General features: G+C 38.4%; 2 protein-coding genes across 2 annotated transcripts in view; one reads left to right on the top strand and one right to left on the bottom strand.

The window, feature by feature from the left end:
* The first annotated feature begins 11 nt into the window (after positions 1–11).
* On the top strand, positions 12–4,772 carry pno1 (partner of NOB1 homolog). The gene is made up of 7 exons (XM_023273991.3): positions 12–301; positions 1,936–2,082; positions 2,173–2,256; positions 3,045–3,105; positions 3,200–3,317; positions 4,464–4,534; positions 4,621–4,772. Exons 1-7 carry the CDS (start codon positions 107–109, stop codon positions 4,686–4,688), a joined length of 744 nt encoding a protein of 247 aa, XP_023129759.1. The 5' UTR covers positions 12–106; the 3' UTR covers positions 4,689–4,772.
* A 59-nt stretch (positions 4,773–4,831) lies between these two features.
* The window catches only part of LOC111570968 (calcineurin subunit B type 1), a 39,354-nt gene continuing 22,158 nt past the window's right edge, over positions 4,832–22,027 (bottom strand). Inside the window, exons 3-6 of the mRNA XM_023273992.3 lie at positions 13,587–13,763; positions 12,504–12,563; positions 10,678–10,862; positions 4,832–6,838 (exon numbers count right to left, since the gene is read on the bottom strand). Coding sequence (XP_023129760.1) covers positions 6,791–6,838; positions 10,678–10,862; positions 12,504–12,563; positions 13,587–13,763 — 470 coding nt within the window. The 3' untranslated portion in view covers positions 4,832–6,790. The remainder of the gene's footprint in view (positions 6,839–10,677; positions 10,863–12,503; positions 12,564–13,586; positions 13,764–22,027) is intronic.

The following is a 22,027-nucleotide window of genomic DNA, read 5'->3' as shown; positions in this document are numbered from 1 at the left end:
TGCCCGTTTGGGTCCTTTCCCTTCCACGAGGACACGTTCATGCCTGTCTGTTCGGACTCTGCCCCAGTTTTTACTCTTTATTCTTGTTTTTAACAATACTACCGGGATGGACATCGATAAAAACCCAACCGTAGAAGCCGGAGCAACAGCTATGGAGAGTAAAGAAGACGCAGATTCTTTCACTAAAGTAAAATCTAGAAAAACTCAGAAGAGAAAACTTGAACCGGACGGAGCGGACATGGACACGGAGGAGCCGGTGAAACGGCCTCAGTTTAAACCGCTGTCAGGAGACAAACTACGGGTAACAACCAACTGAGTACATGTATTCTGTGTACTGTCCCAATACTGTGGTATTTATGTCAGTAAGTGAGTGTTTAGTGTTGTTGTTTCTTTGCTGTTTCCCTTTAAAGGCAGGGACTGCTGTGCGCCTGCGCAATAAAGTCTACCATAACCAGTGTTTACATTTAAGGAATTATCTTACAAAATATTACAAAAATGAGACACAGAATAACCAAAAAAATGAGACAAATGATATGAAACAAAACAGAGACAAACAATTAGACAAAAAAGTTACAAAGTGACAAAAATGGAAAAAACAAGGCAAAAAAAATACAGAAATGACACAAACGAGACAAGAAAAACGAGAACCAAAATGACAAAAATGTCAAATGTCAGACAAAAAAAGACAAAACAACAAAAACAAGACAAAATAATACAAAAACGAGACACGAAATGACCAAAAAAATGAGACGAACGACATGAAACAAAACAGAGACAAAAAATGGACAAAACGAGACAAAAATTACAGAAATGACACAAACGAGACAAAAAATGAGAAACAAAATGACAAAAAATGTCAAAAATCAGACAAAAAAGACAAAAAACAACACAAATAAGACAAAATCTTACAAAAATGAGACACAAAATCTTACAAAAATGAGACACAAAAAAGACAAAAAACAACACAAATAAGACAAAATCTTACAAAAATGAGACACAAAGTCTTACAAAAATGAGACACAAAATGACAAAAAATGAGACAAAAGACAAGTCACAAAAAAAGACAAAAGACAAAATATTACTTATTTTAAAACGGGTCCGTTTTGACCCGCAGGATGACACAAGGGTTAAATCAGATGAAATCATGTTAGCTGAGACAGGATTTTCTTGTAGTTTAATAGGAACTGTAAGAGTTTTTGCATCAATCAACAAATAAAGTTTTTCTGAATCTTATATTTAATATCTGAGCACATCCTATGGGGAATGTGGATGACTTAAACCTTTAAGAAGAGCTGCAAAGATTGATTAGTGAGTTGTTATTAATTAGTTAATTGAAAGAAAATTATTTATTAGGTTGTTTTGTAATGGATTACTCAGATTTTAAGCAAAAATCCCAAACATTGGATGGTTTCAGGTCCTCAGATGGAAGCAGAAGCGGATTAGTTGGTGTTAAATTTTAGTAAATGGGCTATTTGTGAGATTTGTCGTATTTATTAGACCACTATTACTGTTTTCTGACACCTTATATAGAGCTGCCACAACTAACTGTTTTGATGCTCGATCATTTAAATAATTTTTTTTTAAAAGAGAAAAAGCTTCTTCAATGTGAATATTTTCTGCTTGCGGACAAAACAAGACATTGATGGATGTCATCTTAGACTTTGGGAAACACTGGTTGAAGTTTTCCAGCATTTTCTGACATTTTATAGATGAAACAACTTATGATCTAGTCGAGAAAATAATCTACAGATTTGTCAAAGTAACATAGTAGTAATGGTTCCAAAAGCTGGACCATTCAACGGAGAAAATAATCAACATTTCAATCATTCGTGGAATAAAAAGAGCCTCACGTAGCTGCTTTTAGATCACATGATTGTTCATGTCGACAGAGAGTATAATGGGAAGTGTTTTGTGTGTTTTTTTTTTGTGCTTCAGGGTCCGGATGAGATGCGTAAAATCCCTGTTCCTGCTCACAGATACACCCCTCTGAAGGACAACTGGCTGAAGATCTTCACTCCCATTGTAGAAAACCTGCATCTGCAAGTCAGATTCAACCTCAAGACCAGAAACGTCGAAATCAAAGTCAGTTTACCGGCACGTTTAAGCAACATTAAGCCGACTGAGACTCCTTCTGTCTGTAGTTGGTGTAATAATTTCTCTTGTTTCTTCCAGACGTGTAAAGAAACACAGGACATCGGTTCACTGACAAAAGCTGCAGATTTCGTTAAAGCGTTTATTCTTGGATTCCAGGTTGAAGTAAGTAAGCAAAGAGAAGGTTTAGGAAGCTGAGTGTGGCTGTTTAAGACCAGGGGTGTCCAACATGAGCTCCGTGGGCCAAAAGTGGTCCTCCTGAGGGTCCAATCCGGCCCTCAATGTGTAAAAATTCCAGAGAAGACATTAACTGCAGATTGTAAATTAGTGAAACTATAAATTTAAAATCATTTCTAGACCATGACAAGTTGTTTTGATCATAAAGTAAAATACTAGATTGTTCATTGTTCTGTTGTCTTTTGTCTCATGTTTTTGTCGTTTTGTGTTTCCTTTTTGTCTCGCTTCTGTTTTTTTGTCATTTTGTTTCTCATTTTTGTCATTTTGTGTCTCATTTTTGTCATATTTTGTAAGATAATTCCTTAAATGTGAACTTTATTGCACTAAAACAAAGGAAAAATTGTGGAGTTGTGGTTATTTATGGGTTATTATGCTGTGATTTTACTGGTCACTGGAGATCAAACTGTGCTGAATGTGGAACCTGGACTAAGATGAGTTTGACTCAGCTGGCTTAAGCAGATATTTTGTGTGTTTGTTTGGACAAAATGCATATTTGTCAAGCCGGAGTAATATTTGGGGTCATTAGTATAGATTTAGGGTCAGGATTAGAAGTCATTTCCTGCCAATCAAACCACAACAGAACAACATTTTTTTTTGAATAAACTCAAATCTGACAGCTTTCTAATGATTGTCACACCGTTTGATTCGAGGTGTTTTGTGAACGAACCTCTCTGGACTTTTACTTGTGATGTAACATTCACACTTTCTCTTCCCAGGACGCTCTGGCTCTCATCAGATTAGACGAGCTTTTCCTCGAAAGCTTCGATGTCACGGACGGTAAGATTTTTACATTTTAACACCACTTTTCTTTCCCCGCTGCAGAATAAAAAACTCCTGCCGTGTCGCTAATTGTTCTCTGGTGTTTCTGCAGTAAAACCTCTGAAGGGCGACCACTTATCCAGAGCCATCGGGAGGATAGCGGGGAAGGGAGGAAAAACCAAATTCACCATCGAAAACGTCACAAAGACTCGTATTGTCCTCGCAGACACGTGAGTGTTGATCATTCCTGCAGCGCTATGGCAAAAAGAGTTGATTTTTGTCATTATTAAACACCAGTAGATGACTTGTTTTCCCACATATTTGCATATTTATTGTAGTTTTTCACTGGAGTATTAGTCAAAAGAATACAGAAAAATGCTGGTTTTATTTTCGTCCTTCAACTTCAAATGACAAAATCTGGAAAAACAATCAGTTCTTTATGAGCTCAACTCTGTCTCCTGACCTCCTCCCCCCTTAGAGACTGAAATCTATGAACACATACAGTCACTTTCTGTCATTTTTAGTCTTTTGACTTTCAGCCCTTTTTTTTGTAACGGAAGATCTGCTAAAAAGATTTTTATTGTATTTCTGTTCAAAGAAAAATAGAAATCTAATGTTTTCATATTCTGATTAAAAAGTGACTTTATTCCCTTTTGTGAAAGTTAGTTTTGTTGTTAAATGCAGAACTATATTAGTAAAGTATAGGATTATTTAGCTGCAATTGTTTCACAGGTTGCATACTTATTATACAGCATACAGATGGGTGACAAAAACAACATTAATTGTCCTAAATGGACAGCTGCAGTGCATCTTTAAATTAACTCTCCACCTCTTTGGAGCTCTGATTAGCACTTCTTTTTATCCGACAAAGTTAGTAAGGGTGATTGTTTGACCTTGTTGACTCGTTTCAGGTAAAATTATCACCTTTACTAACTTTGTCGGATAAAAGAAGTGCTAATCAAATACATGTAAACGACATAATGAACACTGTTAATCTTCTTTGGATCTCTACTGCAGTTAAAAACCAATTTTCCAAAAGTTGTTCCCTCATTAGTAGAGAGCATTTTCTGACAAGTTAATCCAAAATCTACCTTAAATATCCAATTAAGTTGAGCTCTGGTGATGGTAAAGGCCTCATTCACATTATTTTTATCCTCCCTAAACCCTTCACTGCCCTCTGATGTGGTATAAAGTATCATTCTGGAAGTCCAATAAGGATAGAAATGTGTCATATTTTTCACTGCAGATGTCAATTCATCAGTTTTTTCCTTTGTCACTTATCTGTACATGATTTGCTCAGGTACGCCTCTACCTGCATTGTGTATCTGATTGTTTATCCTTTATTGGAGCTAACCCTCCTTTATTTCCATCAACAGAAAAGTTCACATATTAGGGTCTTTCCAGAACATCAAGATGGCTCGAACAGCGATCTGCAACCTGATCTTGGGTAAGAAGGACTTCCTGTTTATTGTCGAGAGGTTTGATGTCGTGTTCAGAAGAGGAGTGACCTTTTAAACCCTTTTACCTCAACAGGAAGTCCACCTTCAAAGGTCTACGGCAACATCAGAGTGGTGGCCAGCAGGACGGCAGAGAGATTCTGAAGTCTAATTGGTCGCCGTGTGTATTTATCTCCTCCCCCATTGGCTGAAAGTTTGTGTAAATAAATAAAAGAATCGACTAAAGAATGGCTTCTTGTGATACTTTAAAGGGAAATGAGGTGTTTAAGTAAAAGAAAAACACCTGCTTCTACTTTCAACATTTCAAAGTTTATTTAAATTTTATTTAATTTTCATACAGTATCAAGTTTCCAACAGTCCCACAGCATAAGATGCAGCATGCAGAAAAAGGAAAAAAAAGGTTCTCAAATGTAAATCTTTTCAGATATCCCCACACAAACTAAAAAGAACCCAAGTCCCTCAGAGAAAAAGTAGCACTTACAAACTAAAGCGCGGTCTGAACTATACAGAGAACAGAGAGCCAGAACTGCATTTAACAAATACTTATATACAAAAGAAAGAAAAAAAAACATCTAATTTTTTCCCCTTTAAGCTGAGTACAGTGTGTGGCAGTTTGAGACAGGATCAGATATGCGACTTTTACTGGAATCGAAGCATCTGGCTGACCCGGGTAAAATACAAAAAAGTTTACATGTAGTTCAGTTCATTTGGATTACCTCTCAGAATATGTGTACATTTACCAAAGTTTGGCAACATCCATATTTGTATACCATTTAAACTCTTAAATATATTAACATCACCATCCATGTGTAAACAAGAGGATTATTTCAAAAAATTGATCTACATGCACAACAAAAAATATACTTCCATGTCATGCAAGCACAGGGAGGCCCAAGCCGTGCAGAGCTCTGGGATAACGGGGACCGAAGACGACTCCGGATCCACATCCTGCTGGAACCGGCAGCCGGCCTCCGAAGCCAAAAGAAACCATTAAAAAAAAGCTATCCCAAAAGCTGTTTATAGTAGGAAGCGTTTTTTTTTCCTCCTTTCCCCTTGGAAAATTAAAATTTTGGTTGATTACTTTTTTGATTTTTCTCCCTGTTAGTGGGTGGGAGGGGGAGAAAATGACTGTGACAGAAAAAAAAGAAAAAAAGAAGAAGAAGAAGCCAACTTTTGAAACGTACACGATCAGAAAAAAAACAAACTACAATATACAGTCTACCTCATTGCACACTGTTCATGCCAACGTGTTTAAGATTTGAAGTGTTGAAGAAGGAAGCGACCCGTCCTGAGCTGCTGCTGATTCAGAAGGGCTCAAGTTCTCTCCTCGCTGTTAAATAAGACGAGCACACGTCCGTTACCTAATATACACATATCGGTTAAAAAAAAAAACAAAGAAAACGCTGCCTGCAGATAAGTCTCTTAAATGTCCTCTAATCTCACCATCGAGCTAAAACCGTCCTGCTTTGTGTTCCTAAAACTACAGAAATAATCAGAACAGAGTCGGTGTGATCGGAGGAGATTGTCTCATGGATGTTAGAAACGCTTCGTAGAGAGTTTTGGAAAGACATTTTCTTGGCATTAGTTTATCTACCGACGTTATGAATGCATTCTTTAAGCATAAATAAAACTAAAAGAAGAAACAGGATTTGCTTTTACTAGTCGAAAAACAGAGAAGGAAAAACGGGAACATTTTGACTGTGACTCGCGGTCGGAAACGTGATGACGGGTAAATAAGTGGAGTCTGGATATGTTCTGGTTGGCACTTCATACCTTACTTTCTAGCTGTTGGTTCTCTGCACTTTCCCCTCAGATATAACTTGTATTTTTTCTTCTTTATAAAAGACAAGAACAAAAAAATAAATATCAAAAATAACAATCAACAAAAGAAAAAGGATGAAATATGAACAAGCCAACCAGCCTCCCTCTTCCTCCCTCTTCCTCCCCTCTTCATCCTTCAGTCTGTTCAGGTGCTGCAACTGAGAGGATTTTCAGTCCCGGAACACTTCAAAGTTGGCTTCACGAGGCCCATGGGTTTTGTTTTTTTTTTTATGTTTTTGTGTTTTTGAAAAAAAGAAAAAGTGGCTTCACAGAGAGAGAAAGAGATAAAAGAGAGATAAAAGAGAGAGAATACTTCCATTGAGTTACACAGAGAGCATTTTGCCGGACATCTTGAGCAGATCTTCAGAGATGGTGGAGAAAGCGAGTGTTGAGGACAGAAAGGGGGATTCAGCGAGCCCAGCCGCTCACACGTCCACCACCATCTTTTTGTGTATATCGAGACCGCCGACCACCTGGAAGGAAACAAGAGAAAGCTCATTAACCCTCCTGTTGTTTCCCTGTCTGAAAAAAATCCAAAAATTCAGCAAAAAAATTCCCAAAATTTCTGAAAATTTGCAAAAACCTTCAGGAGGAAAATTCCTTAAAAGTTTCCCTTAAAAGTTTTATGAAGAAAAAAATCCCCTCAAATTTGGCAAGAAAATATTTTCAAAAAAATGAGTAAAAATCTTCCAAAAAATCCTAAAAATATGTAAAGTGATTCCATATATATCAGTGAAACTTCTAATATTTCCTTTAAGAAAAAAAAATCAACCAAAATACAGTGAAATTCTCTGGATTTTGGTTGATTTTTCCTGAATGTTCTTAAGAAACATTTTTAACATCTTTTTTTCCACCAAAAAATGTTCAAAAGATTTCCCCAAAATGTTGAAAATGTGGACATCAGAAGTTTGAAGGGCCAATTTTGACCAGCAGGATGACACGAAGGTTAATTAAAATTTTATCAACGACATCATGAATACCTGAAAACGCGCTGGATGAGCTCATTCAGGTGAATTATTTTCAGAATTTGGAAGCAAACTGTTCTATTTTTTAGTTTTAGTCTGACTTTCAGCCCTTTCTCGTACCTACAGAGCTGCTAAACTGATTTTTATTTTATTTCTGTACAATGAAATCTAAAAATCTATCTAATGTTTTCATTCTCTGATTAAAAACGGGATTTATTCCCTTTTGTTAAAGTTAATTTTGCTGTTAAAAGCATAAGTATATTACTGTAATACAGGATTATTTAGCTGAAATTGTTTCCCAGGAATATCTGAATGTTCTCTTTTGCACCAGGGCGTACAGGTTGCATAGTTAGTATCTTTAGTCGGGCAATTAGCTGGTTAAATACCTTCATGCATGAGTCATACATCAACATTAGAATAATTTGATACATCGACACCCTTTCAAAATAATGGCCAGGCAGCTCTGACCAATCAGAACACGTTTACAGGGACTCTTTTTGGCAATTTGGCAACAATTTAGTAATATTTCCACTAGAAAGTACACAGACAATACAAAAAGTAAATCCGTTTAAAGAATCTGTGCGTGTTTGATTTGGGTTTAGTTGTGGATTGAGTTGAATCTCTTGTACGGACTGTTAAAGACATGAAACTAGAGCCACAAAGATTAATCAATTAATTAATCTAACAGTTGTCAACTATTAAATTAATCGCTAGCTATTTTGAGCATTGATTCATTAGCTTTTGTGATGTGATTTTTTTACAAAAAAAATGTAAAAAATTTCAGCTTCCAGCTCCTTAAATGTGAATATTTTTGGTTTCTTTACTTCTCCGTTCCAGTAAACTGATTAACTTCATCTTTTGGATGGCTTTGGAGAACACCGATCAACATTTTTCACCATTTTCTGACGTTTTATTTACTACCAAACTACTTGATGATTCCAGAAAGCGAAGGACAGACTGACTGACGGTGAAACTAATGGTCAGGTGCAGCAGCCAAATGAAAAAAAACGCAAAACTAAAGCCTGGATAGACGTAATGTGAAGCTTTAACTCAGTGGTGCTACATGTTTTACACGTAACTTAAAATGTAATCACCATATTAGCTTTATAAACAACTAAAACTTAATATCTTCAGCAACAACTCCAGATTTGAATCAGTTTATAGTTACATTAAAAGCTTATTACACCATATATGAGCTCTGGTGTGTTTATACACAGTAGTTTTTGCCTGATTTAGCAAATTAAAAGACTAATTGGACTGAAACGAAATATCTGAGCCCAATAAAACCCGTCTGGCTTCTCCAACAACCCCCAAATTTCACAAATCGCTCATGTCTTATTGAGAAGAGTGGAGCTCCCTGTAGCTCCTCTTTAGTTCACATCGAGCCTCCAGTCAATAACAACACGCCTTTCAAAGCTGGAGCAGCACATGTCCTCCTAATAACATTAGAGACGGCTCCGTACCATTAGCGTCCCCATAAGACCAACAGTAAACCTGATTTATGACGGCGAGGCCCTGAAATCTGGCAGCAGAACTGGAGATGTGACTGCTCCTTTCTACTACTGAGAAAGTCTATTTTTAAGCTCGTCATTATATTTTTACACACTCTTTGTCACTCTTGTCACACCTTCTCCTCCGTGAACCTTGAAGTGTTGAGTTGCAGCGCTTTTTGTTAAAAACGGGTTCTAAAATCCTCCAGCTCCGTCCTGAAAACTCGCTCCCACAAGGACCAGACGTTTCAGTTCAAGGCTCCGGAGACGAAGCGTCAGAGTCAGAAGTGGAGCTTTTCATTTCAGAAAACGTTTCTCTGGAGTCCGACACCAGACAAGTTAGATCAGGGATGTCCAACATGCAGCCCGTGGGCCAAAAGCGGTCCTCCAGAGGGTCCAATCCGGCCCTCAAGGTGTAAAAATTCCAGAGAAGACATTAACTGCAGATTGTAAATTAGTAAAACTATAAATTTAAAACAATTTCTAGACCATGACAAGTTGTTTTGATCATAAAGTAAAATACGAGATTGTTCATTGTTCTTTTGTTGTTTTGAGCCTCATTTTGTAATATTTTGTCATGTTTTTGTCGTTTTGTTCCCCTTTTTTCATTTTGTGTCTTCTTTTTGTCTCACTTGTGGTTTTTTGTTTCAGTTTTGTGTTTTGCTTTATTCGTTGTGTTGTGCATCGTTTTTGTCATTTTGTTTTTTTGTCTCACGTGTCGTTTGTCCATTTTTTGTCGCTTTGGATCTTTTTTTGTCTAATTTTTTGTGTATTTTTTTGTTTTGTTTCATGTCTTTTGTCTCATTTTTTTGTCATTTTGTGCTTCATTTTTGTAATATTTTGTCTTGTTTTTGTTTTCTGTCTGACTTTGATGTTTTTGTCGTTTTGTGTTTCCTTTTTGTCTCGCTTCTGTTGTTTGTCTATTCTTTTGTCGCATTGTAACTTTTTTGTCCATTTTTTGTTTTGTTTTGTGTTGTTTGTCTCATTTGTTGTCATTTTTTGTCTCATATTTGTAATATTTTCTCTTGTTTCTGTTGTTTTTTAGTCTTTTTTGACTTTTGTTGTTTTGATTATAAAGTAAAATCCTCTATCATTCAGTTCCAGATAGCTGTGACTAAATGTTGTGTTCCTTTGTAGACACTCTGTGATCTGGAAGTTATAATGTGGAAATGATAAACTGAGGCTGAATGTGGCTGAAATCAAACTTATTTTTCTTCAGAAATTTCAGGCTGTTCATGATGTTTTGTGAAAAGATAATTCCTTAAATGTGAACATTTTCGGAATGTACTTTTTTGTACTAAAACAAAGGAAACATTTGGAGTTATTTATATGTCATTATGGTATATTTATAGGTTATTATGGTATATTTATAGGCTATTATGGTATATTTATAGGTTATTATGGTGTGATCCGACCCACTTGAGTTCAAATTGGACTGAATGTGGAATTAAAATGAGTTCGACACCCCTGAATTAGCGGATATTTTGCGATAATGGAACACTAATTGTGTTGAAAGAGCTTCAGCTGCCTCTTTGATGTTAAATTAGATCATAAAATCATGAGCTTTCTATCTACTTTATGGGTCAAATCTTGCTTCTGAGTGTTGGTCGGACTCTTCACAGCCCAGATAAACCTTCTCACTGCAGACCTCAGAAGACGCAGAGTCCTCACCAGTATGTTTGACACCGTATTTCAACAGGAAGCGTGAAACTGAAACCCACCGCAGCGGAGTCTGAGGAAGAAAAAGCTGGTCGTGTTTCTCAAGTTTTCTGCCCTTTTGACATTTGCCTTCACCGCAACGGGCTGCATCAGCACAAATGTCAGCGCCCAGAAATACCCAGGAGGGCTCCGACTTACTGCACAGAACTCTTCAAAGGATATCCTGCCGTCTCCATCCTTGTCTGCGTTGATGATGGTCTTGTCCACGATCTGCTGCAGCTGCGTGTCCTTCAGGTTGTTGCCTACCATCATCTTCAGCACCTGGAAGAGCTCGCCGTTGGAGATGTAGCCATCCTTATCCATGTCGTAGATCCTGAAAGCGACTGTGGTGGAGGGAAAGAAGCAGACATGAATGAAACACCAAACATCGGACAGATTAATCACGTTAGACTCCTTCTGTTCAGGACAAAAACCGTCAGCGATAATAACATAAGAAAGACTCCAGTCATGAGCAGACGCTTGTGAAGAACATTTATATCACAGCAGTCTTGAGTTTCCAATGACTTCTGTAATATTTGAAACACGTGTCACACAAAGAAGAAAAACAAGCAAGAATTCTCATTACTGTCCACAAGCTTCTGGTTGAATCTTTGACTCCTCTTTACAGAACTGGTGCAGTTTAACTAAATCTGTTGGTCTTCTGACACAATTATGTTTCTTCATCACATTCCACAGGTTGTTGATGGGGAGAACAGTCGAAAACGTTCATTCAAGCCTGGTTTAACCATTTCTTTATCACTTTTAATGTGTGTTTGGACTCATTCAACTGACTTTGTGTAAAGCAGCAGTTCCACTGGCAGCAAAACAATCCCAGACTATGATACTCCCACCACCATGCCTGACGGTAAGTATGGTTTTCGTAGAGTTTAAGGCCTCACTTTCCTCCTACCATGTTTCCTTTGACCACAACTTTCCTCCAGAAGACCTTTTCTTTGTCCACTATGATCAGCAGCAAACTTCAGTGGAACTTTAAGGTGTCAGCACTAATGTGGACTCCTGGGTTCCAGCAGCTTCTAATTCATTCAGACCTGCTTTTGGTGGTTCTTGGTTGACTCGATAGTTTGTGTTTCTTAAACACAGAAACAATTATTTGCTCAGCTGATCTGAAGCTGCTTTGAAATGGCTCCAAGTTACTTTCCTGACTTATTCAAGTTAATGGTTTGCATTTCCAGATCTTTGTGGAGCTCCTCAGACTTCCCCATTGAGGTGTTTGTAGCTGAGTCCAATGAGTGAATCAAACAGGCTTTATTTAAATTGTCTCTGAGGAGTCAGCAGCTGTAGTCGATCGTATTAACTCACAAGAAGTTAAGAGACCATGCCACTAAGAAAATTTAATAAACGCAGCTTTCTACATCCCCAAAACTGATAAAGTTGCCATATGTATATTTTTGACCCTGCAGATTCTGTCACTTTTCCAGAAGACCAATGATAAATCCATGATAAATTCCATCACATAAAATGAAGAGTTATAGAAGTCATTGGAAAGACTGCCATGGTATACATGGTCTTTACAGGTGTATGTAAACTTCTGTTCTTCTTGTCCCTGTCGACACTCTTATGTAAACCAAAACAAGCCTTCTTTAAACACGTTCCTGTTTGACTTCCAGCCACTCTGGCTCCACTAAAACCAGTCCATCTTTTGTAAGAAGTCCATCAGCTTCACTCTTCACTCCAGATGGTAGAGTGGCATTTCTGGCCAGAAAGAAACTAATTTCTTATTGATTTTATTTTTACCTCAGCAGTCCTTAACATGCGAGCCAGAAAGTTAATTATACGAGCTGCTCAGCGTCTACAAGTTAGACCCCCTCAGGGCTTTTTGTTGCAGACAAACAGAGGAGGTGGACACAGGAGACAAAGCCTTTTCTGGTTTGAGTCCCAGAGCAGCAGAACAAAACAAGAGACCAGAGGCCCTGAACATATAGCGTTACTTCTGGCAGCTTTAATGAAGAAGCAGCTTTACTCACATCGAAGCTTCTGTTCTTTGTCCCCCTTGACACTGAACTGTGAGACTCCCTCAATAAACTCTGTAGAGAGAACAGAGCAATGATCAGTGATGAGGGTCTTTCCTCCAACATTACAGTCATCAACATCTGGATATCACAGCATTTCTTCATAGTGATGTGTATTAATAGGTTCGGATCAATAATATATTTCACATGAAAAATAGCAACATACATTAGTGATCGACTATCAGATCAGATATCCACCACATTTAACCCTGTAAGACCCAAATGTAGAAAACAATGAGCAAAAAAAAAAAAAAACCTTAAAAATAATATATACATACATACATACATACATACATACATGCATACACATATATATATATGTCACTTCCTGCACCAGGTAATTGCTGTGTATTATAATTAATTAATTAATCACACTAAATGTTAATGAAATGTTCAATGACAACAGCACAGAGACACTAATAAGGTATTAACGTGAACACTGCAACTCTTATAAGGTGCCACTGTGTACCTACGATACAATAAAACCACATATGTGCAGTATTCACAAAGATACTAATGGTAGAGCAAGAGTTTTTCCATTCTGGGCTATTTACCAGTTATGTTAGTGTTCTTTTATGGTGATAAATGAATGGTCATGTTGACAAAACTGGATTTTCTTGCTTTTCTTTGGAGGTAGCTGGCTTTCTACTGGTTCACTCCAAACCACGTCTCTTGAAAAATGTAATTCCTGGTGGCTCTACAGGTCTAAGTATTACAGAAATACTTTATAATAATAATTTATTAATGCTTCTAAGCTGCAGAGTGAACAGATATGTTGTCACTTTAGGGCTACATCTCCAGGGACCGCTGTATCAGAAGCAGCTGTACTTATTTTAGTCACATAAAAGACACGTGAACTTCATCCTCAACAACATTCAAAGTGTGGAAACAGCATTTTGAGAAATCCTCTCTGAGATAAAGCACAACTGCGACTGAGTTTGTGATCGTGGGGCATCTTTAAAGCGTTTCACCCACGACCGCAGACCAAAATGAAGCCGTTAAAATCCAGCACCGGCAGCAGCAGAGTTTATTACGTACCTTTAAAGTCCACCTCTCCATTCCCGTCCGTGTCGAATATGTCGATAACCCTTTGCACCAGCGGGTTCTGTTGCAGCTCCGGCAGAGACATGAACTCCTCCACGCTGAGAGAGCCGGAGTTATCTAGGTCGAGTTTCTTAAACCTCTTCCCTAGCCTCTTAATCTCATCAGCATCGACTGGACAAAGAGAAAAAGAAAGAGAGAGGAAGATCTGGATGAGACGTTTCCTTTGAAGGCGTTTAGCTCATGTTCTTATCCAAGTCAGGGATCTTTAAAACGGTAAGAAGTGGTGCAGGGGTCAGACAGTAATACATGAAGGGGGAAAAAGAAAAAAACACAATGAAAAATGCACAGTTCTGTGTTCACCTGCAGCAGCATAATCCCAAGATAGATGGCAAATAAATGAATAAAATCACAACACTGAACCAGAGGGTATTCAGGCACAAATATAAATATCTTTGCAAACACCTGCATGAGCCGCAGTCATAAATTTTAGGAGCCACAACTCGCAACTAGGTCAGAGACGCCACTTCCAGCCCGCACAGGACTGAACTAACCACTGCACGTCCTCCAGCAAAACCTGAAACAGGTCTAACTATCCTCTGACATTACTGATCATCAATACACAAAAATAAAAGGGGAAACAAAGAACAATAAAGGCATAAATAGACATAACTTTTGTAAACTTACAGCATTTGTTGTCTACTTGTTTCTTATCGTCAGTCAGAGTTTGGCTCTTTTGCTCTCCTGCCATCAGGACTCCTCGGCCGCTACGCTCAACAATAGCGTGGCGTAATCCAGAAGCAATAACAAAGCCAGTTGTTAATTACTATATAAGCTCATTCACACGCGGTCACATGACCATGCTGGCCAACCACACGCCACCCCCGTACCTGATTTAATCTGGGGTTCGAGATAACGTGGACTGTCTATTAATCTTCACAGAGAGAGAGACTGACAATAGAGAGGTGTGACGCATTCATTCCAGGTCTGATGAGGTTTATTGATGAGGACAGAAGTTCAGCCAAATGACAGCAAAGGCAACCGACTCATGACTGTGAGCTCACATCGTGTCAGATTTAGAGAAATAAAACCAAACTCCAGTCCCCAGGTGGTAACTACAAGCAGGTCATGTTGGATGCAGGTGGCAAACAATCACATCATGGATTCATTCACAGGTGTCAAATTAAAAAAATAAATCTATGAATAAACAACAAATGCTTCCATCTAGGATCATAAGAAGGATACCAATCAAGCTAACTGGGCTTCACCAGATATGAACCAACATGAACACTGTGGGAGATTTAGTACCAACGCTCTCCAACTACACCATAAAAACACCAAATAAGTTCATTTCTTTTAGAAAAAAATAGATTTATTCACTCTTTCCCTCGGGATTAATAAAGAATCTATCTATCCATATATCCATAGTCTATCTATAGTCCATCCATCCATCCAACATCAGCATCACTGGCTGATGTTAACATAAACTGGACTATAGCATATCATCTTAAATCAAGGTAAAATCTGCACAACAATTCCTTGCACTGGTGGCATTTTCTGCACTTTTATAGTTACATTTATTCCACAAGCCACTTTATGCTGATGTCATTTATTTATAGTGTAGTAATACTCTATTTATTCATTTTTCATCCTTCATTCTTGTATATATTGTATATTTTATTGTTATTATAATTATTATCTGTACTGTATATATGGTTAGTGCTGTTCTGAAAGCTTTTTGCTGCTGTAACACTGGAACTGACGTGGGGAGTAATAAAGGACTATCTTATCTATCTATCCATCCATCATCCATCCACCCATCCATCTATCTATCTATCTACCCTATTACCAACATAATGCAGACGACTAGTGCACCTACTACATATTTGGCTGTAAAGATCTGAATGAACACTAACTTTGCGTTTTTTCTTTCCTGCAGTTTATCTTGTGTTCTCTTTACAAGTATTTCTGGCTCCACAGCTACACTTTTCTGAAGTTCCTGACCTCACCAATCAGCCCCAGGCTTATTCTTCTCCTGTGCATTATTTGTTTGTTTCTCTGCTGCCTCTTTGTTTCTCTCATTCACCCTCGTCCTAACCAGTCGAGGCAGATGCCGGCCATCCCCAAGCCTGATTCTGTCAGAGGTGTCTTCCTGTTATTTTTTTGTCTTCCTACTGTCACCAAAGTGCTCGCTCAAAGGGATTTGTTGGGTTTCATCCCTTTTGCACAACACAGGAGGTCCTCAGTTTACAACGTCCTCGACTTACGTCGTTCTGCTGTTAGATCGGAACTGATTACAGGCCAGTCCTCGTTTTAACGTACAGTGTTTCGTTGTTACATCAGAACTGGTTCAGTGGAACTAGTTGGCGAGCGGAGTGGATGAATCCTGTATGTACAGTAGTGACGTGGCACTATAAGACGGCTTTGTTTACATTTACCGCCACATTGGATTATGTTACATTCACTAACTTCATTCTGGCTCCCAAGCGTAAGTCAGACTTGCAGTTTACATTTTCACAGGTATTTTCCTACCGAGTTGTGTTTCAGTGTGAGCTAATGACTGTTTGTCGTTACTGTAGTTGTACAAATATGTAAACTGATCGATATCGTGATGCACGTAACGACTTTGTTTACATTTTCACCAGAGTTCTGACTTGCGGCAAGAATTTGTAGGAACAAAACTCTGGCGTAAGTCGAGGAACCCCTGTATATAAAGGTTGTAAAAGACTGTTGTAAACTATGTAAATAAAACTGAACAAGAGGAACATCTCAGGTTGAAGCAACAGGTTGTTTTCCCATCATTCTGCTTCTTATTACATGATGTGAAGAGAGTGAGAGCGGGAGAGAGACGGGTGTGGGTTGTGTTTTGGGTTTCAACGCTCGAACATGCTGTGCTACATCAGCTCGATGACTAATCAGAGCGTGGTGGAGGAGTAGGGGAGGAATGAGAGGCAGATTAGAAAAGTTGGGATGGACACAATCACAGTGGTCGACTCACGCTGGGTGGAAGTTAAGACGAATACAGAAAGTCCAAAGCTTTACAAAGGAATCTGTCTCTATGGCATGTTCAATAAAAATACATCTAGGTCAAAATTCCTGAACATTTATGGTCCGAATTATGATGTCATGCTCTTCTACTATACAGTGAATGCTTCTTTGTTTTTTCCATGAGTAACAGTTGATAGCAAAATGAATTTTATGGGCTTGAAAGGAGCTATAAAAGTCAGCGTTATTACGTGTTGGACAACACCAGATCTACAATGATTAATCCGTTTGTTGTTAACTATGAAATGAAGCGCCAGCTACTTTAAAAGTCGATCAATCAGTTTGAGAAACTTGTCAAGATTCTCTGATTTTGGCTACTTAAATTTGATTATCTACTGATTTCTTTACTTCTCTATGGCAGTAAAATGGTTATGTTTGGATTGTGGACAAAACAAGAAACACTAATGGACATTTTCATGAGTTTCTGACAATAAATCAAATAATTACCAAAAATAATTGTTAGCTGAAGCCCTAATGAACTCTTAAAGTACAGGTTGGGACATGGAGAATATAAGGACAGCGATGTCCTGGGACAACATAAAGTTACATATCAAATTTACCAAATATATATTTTTTAAAGTGCAATTCCGTATAAATGAAGACAATCTCATAAAGTATGATTTTGCACACTTGCCAAGCAGCTATTTTAATCATTGACTAGTCATTTCTTTCTCATTTTACCCAGTTTTTCTCTTCTACATCTTTAGGATTTACATCAGACGCTGGTAAACTGTGCCCATGTTCTGTGCAAACACTTGATAAATTGAATTTGTGATGTAAAAACCACTTTGCAAACAGAGCACTTCAGTATAAAATCAATATTTCTTCTTCATTTTCACGATATTTGTACATATAAAGTAGATGTATTTCTCCTGAGAGGTCCATAGTTTATGTCCTTCATTGCTCCTGATGAGATTAATCCACACACATTGAAAATCTGATCTATACCCTGGGGTGGTAAGAGTTATCAGAGCCGAGCACACGGCCGTCCTGCAACACAAAACACTTCCTTATCAGCTGCCTCCTGTTTCCGTTTCACAGCAGATGACACCGGCTTGGCTCATAACGCTTTAGCCTGCGCTATCAATGCTGCAGGTAATCACCAGACCGGGTTTAGGATAGACGATCAAAGCCACGGAGAAGAGAGCCCGTCACACGGCGACATGTGTCTTCTTTGGGTATCAGTGCAAATATAAATGCACGAGGTTCAGCATTCAGCCTCTTTCTAACCCTATAGATTTCACTCACAAAGCAGATGGGTGCAAAACAACTAACTTTACAATTAAAAAGCACTCATCGCCAAATTACAGGATGCCATTTTCAGGGTTTCCTAACGCGGGTACTTGAGCAAAAAGAGCTGAAGCGTTCTGAAGCTCTGTGGCTCAAAAGGTTGAAAATGGAAAAAGAAGGCAAGGTAAAGCTTTCTGAGTGGATTAGACCCGACAGACAGCAGTAAGACCCACTCGGACTATTCTAAATCCCACCGTGAGTTAAAAGAGCACGTATAACGTATAACTGCACGTCTTCATTAATAAAATCATTAGTATTATTAGTACCGAGTTGTGTTTCAGCGTGAGCTAATGACTGTTTGTCGTTACTGTACTTGTACTAATATGTAAACTGATCCATATCGTGATGCAGGGAACGGCTTTGTTTAAATTTTAACCAAGGTTCCGACTTACGGCGAAAATCGACTTCGTTCTATGGTTACACCGTAGGAACGGAACTCTGGCATTCAAGAACCCTCTGTATTTGCTACTTATTGTTGCCATGATAATAAACTTAATCTTAATTGGACGTAGGGATTGATTAATTAATTCGATTTGTCTAATTGATGCTATTGTATTTTTTTTAAACCTGATTCCTAGATTAATTTAAAAATGTGTTTAAATGTACTTTAGCTGTGACGCAGCTTCCTCTTTCTACCTGTAGCTAACACTGTGTGGTCTTGAATCACCAACACTGCCATTCAATTGATTAAATATTACCAGTACTGATGATCAATATTAAAGCATAAATGTGGAAAAGCATTCTTTTAACCCTCGTGTCGTCCTGTGGGTCAAAATTGACCCATTTTCAACTTTGAAAATGTGGAAAAAAATATATATTTTCACAGTGAATCTTCTGATGTCCACATTTTCAACTTTTTTGGGAAATTTTTGAACATTTTTTGGTGGAAAAAAGAAATGTTAAAAATGTTTCTTAAGAACATTCACATAAAAAAAAAAATCAACCAAAATCCAGCAAATTTCACTGGATTTTGGTTGATTTTTATGTGAATGTTCTTAAAGAAAATATTAGAAGTTTTACTGATATATATGGAATCACTTTAGATATTTTTAGGATTTTTTGGAAGATTTTTACTCATTTTTTGAAAATATTTACAAGAATTTTCTTGCCAAATTTGGGGAATTTTTTTTCTTCATAAAACTTTTAAGGAAAACTTTTAAGGAATTATTGGAATTTTCTTCCTGAAGGTTTTGCAAATTTTCAGAAATTTGGGGAATTTTTTGCTGAATTTTTGGATTTTTTTCAGACAAGGAAACAATATTTTTTGGTGCCTGTAAATGAAGACAACAGGAGGGTTAAATCAAACACATGTAGAGTTAAGTTATATGTTGTACTATACTAATACTTGACTACATTTTAACTGCAAATGTACAGGTATATTGGTTCCACGTATCAGCTTTGGGTCTCCTTGACTGCTAATAACCGGTATCGGTTCTGGTCGTCTAGTGATGATGGGCCCATTTATTTATATATATATATACATATATACATATATACATATATATATATATATATATATATATATATATATATATATATATATATATATATATATATATATATATATATATATATATATATATGGTTATTAGGTCTACTTGATTATTAATATTCGGAATATTCAGGATCAGCCTTGGAAAAAACATATCGGTCAACCTGAGAAGACATGACAGGAATTTCCAATCATTTGTTGACATTTTGTGGACAAAACAATGAATCCGTCAATCGAGGGAATAACTGGAGCATTAATTAATAAGGTAGAACTTGTCTACCAAACAACCAGAGTTCAGGTTCCATTTAGAGTCACACAGTCTGGTCAGTGGGATAAGCTGCAGCACAGATGATAAACTGCTGTGACATTTACGGCACATAACAAACTTGGGTGCAGCTGCCGAGCAGGGAACATGTGAACGCCGTGCCCGGATCCCTTGTTGCTGTCTGGAGCTGCCAAGTGAGTAGGAACATGTATTATTCATGCCTTCTCACAGCCTGAGTCCCCTTCTCAGTCACAAACCATCAAGTTCCACGTCCGCCAGTGTTGCGGCTCCCAGCAGAGCCAAATAAAACTCATGTCTAGGAGGACGGATGCAGGATATCTACGATGGATTTATCCATCATATGTCTCTTTGTGAAGACAGTTCAAGAAGCGACAGAGGTTCCTGAAAGGCGTCATAGGTCGAGGTTTAGTGGGCAACAAACGAATGACGCTCTGTGATTCTGCGGTCCTTATCTCGTGCTGCTATGCAAACTCTTTCCAGTGCAGTAAAGTAAGTCTATGTTCCTAGATCATCGACTGCCCGTCCTCCTCTATAGCAGCCAAAATCTCAAAATGTGGTTCAATGACGTGTGCCGACAACTGTCCAACTAACAGGCTACAAATGGTTCGCTCACAAGAACAACAACCGAGTCCCAAAAAAGCCTGGAACACACTGTCACTGTATTTAGAGGACAGCTGTAGATACGAGAGCCAGGCTGAGAAAGATATGAGATGGTCTTGTTTTTTTCCCCAACAACACCTGTACCTGCACTCTCACAGAAGAAGGAAAATTACTGGTGCGGAAAAAAGCGATTGAGATAACATGATTTAAGCGATACTGTACATTTCCCTGCATGCTTCAGCACACCTTCCTTCTTTCTGCAAAAAGAAAAGCAGGTTGTTGCTGAGAGATTTACAATAGGTGAGATAAAACGTTCAAAATGGACCCTTGTTCTTGCCGATCGCAGGCTTCCTCCGTGACCTCTGCTCACAGAGGAGGAGGAGATGGGCGTATTTTTAACCCCAGCATCAGGCCACAGCAGAGACAGCTGCGATGATGTGGGCGATGCTGCAAACCGACACTCCAAACCATGCCTCCGTCCCAGTTAGGTTACAGATGGAGCTGTAGTAGAGCTGCTGCAGTTTTCAGACGACGGCGGCTGGATCGGGGATGTTTTTCTATGCAGAGCGAGTCCAAGATGATTCAGCAAAAGCACTCTTACACTTCGGCTATTTTATATAACAAAACCATGTGGCGGAATTATACACCCAGGGGTGTATTTTATCTTTTAGTTCAGGGGTGTCCAACATGCGGCCTGCGGGCCAAAAGCGGCCCTCCAGAGGGTCCAATCTGGCCCTCAAAGTGTAAAAATTCCAGAGAAGACATTAACTGCAGATCGTAAATTAGTAAAACTATAAATTTAAAACAATTTCTAGACCATGACAAGTTGTTTGGATCAGAAAGTAAAATACTAGATTGTTCCTTTGTCATTTTATGTCTCATTTTTGTAAGATAATTCCTTAAATGTGAACTTTTTTGCACTAAGACAAAGGGAAAAATTTGTAGTTGTGGTTATTTTTTATAGGTTATTATGCTGCAATTTTACTGGTCACTTGAGATCAAATTGGGCTGAACGTGGAACTAACCTGAACTAAAATGAGTCTGACACCGCTGCTTTAGTGGAAGAAAACGTGTCAAAAATGTCCTCCTATGTGAGATATGAGAGGTCTGCATAGTCCCAGAGGCTCCTCACACCGCTAGGCTAATGAGCAGCTCTGAGGGAGACCCAATGTAACTGTGAGATGATTATGATAATCTCATATACTCTGCCACTGAGCACAACACACACACTTTCATCAATGCTGTATGCACCCTTAACTGTGTTACTAGGCAACTGGAACCCGTTAGCCCCCCAAAGTAGCGCGCACACGCACACACGCACGCACGCACGCACGCACGCACGCACGCACGCACGCACGCACGCACGCACGCACGCACGCACGCACACACACACGAAAGAGGAACGTTTCCACAATTGTTCCTGAGGTGTATGTATGAAAGCACATGTAGATGTCATCAGCCTCTGAGTGCACACAGGAGGCCAACGGTCACACCTAAGCATCAATTAACGACAAAAAACGCTGCGATCGTCGGCCAAATGGTGCTCTGTCTGGGACACGAGATGCAGCTTCGATGTGTGTCAAACAACGAGCTTAAATATTCCAAGTCGTCTGCAAATGAGAGACGAAACAGTAATACGACGGAGCTCTCAACAAGCTTCATCCCAACATTCAATCCAGTATTTAAAGGAAGGAAGGAAGGAAGGAGGGAGGGAAAATAGGAATT

Source organism: Amphiprion ocellaris, chromosome 16 (genome assembly GCF_022539595.1).
Source record: "Amphiprion ocellaris isolate individual 3 ecotype Okinawa chromosome 16, ASM2253959v1, whole genome shotgun sequence".
Taxonomy (NCBI): domain Eukaryota; kingdom Metazoa; phylum Chordata; class Actinopteri; family Pomacentridae; genus Amphiprion; species Amphiprion ocellaris.
The sequence above is the reverse complement of the archived record's forward strand: the minus strand, read 5'-3'. Positions and strand labels throughout refer to the sequence as shown.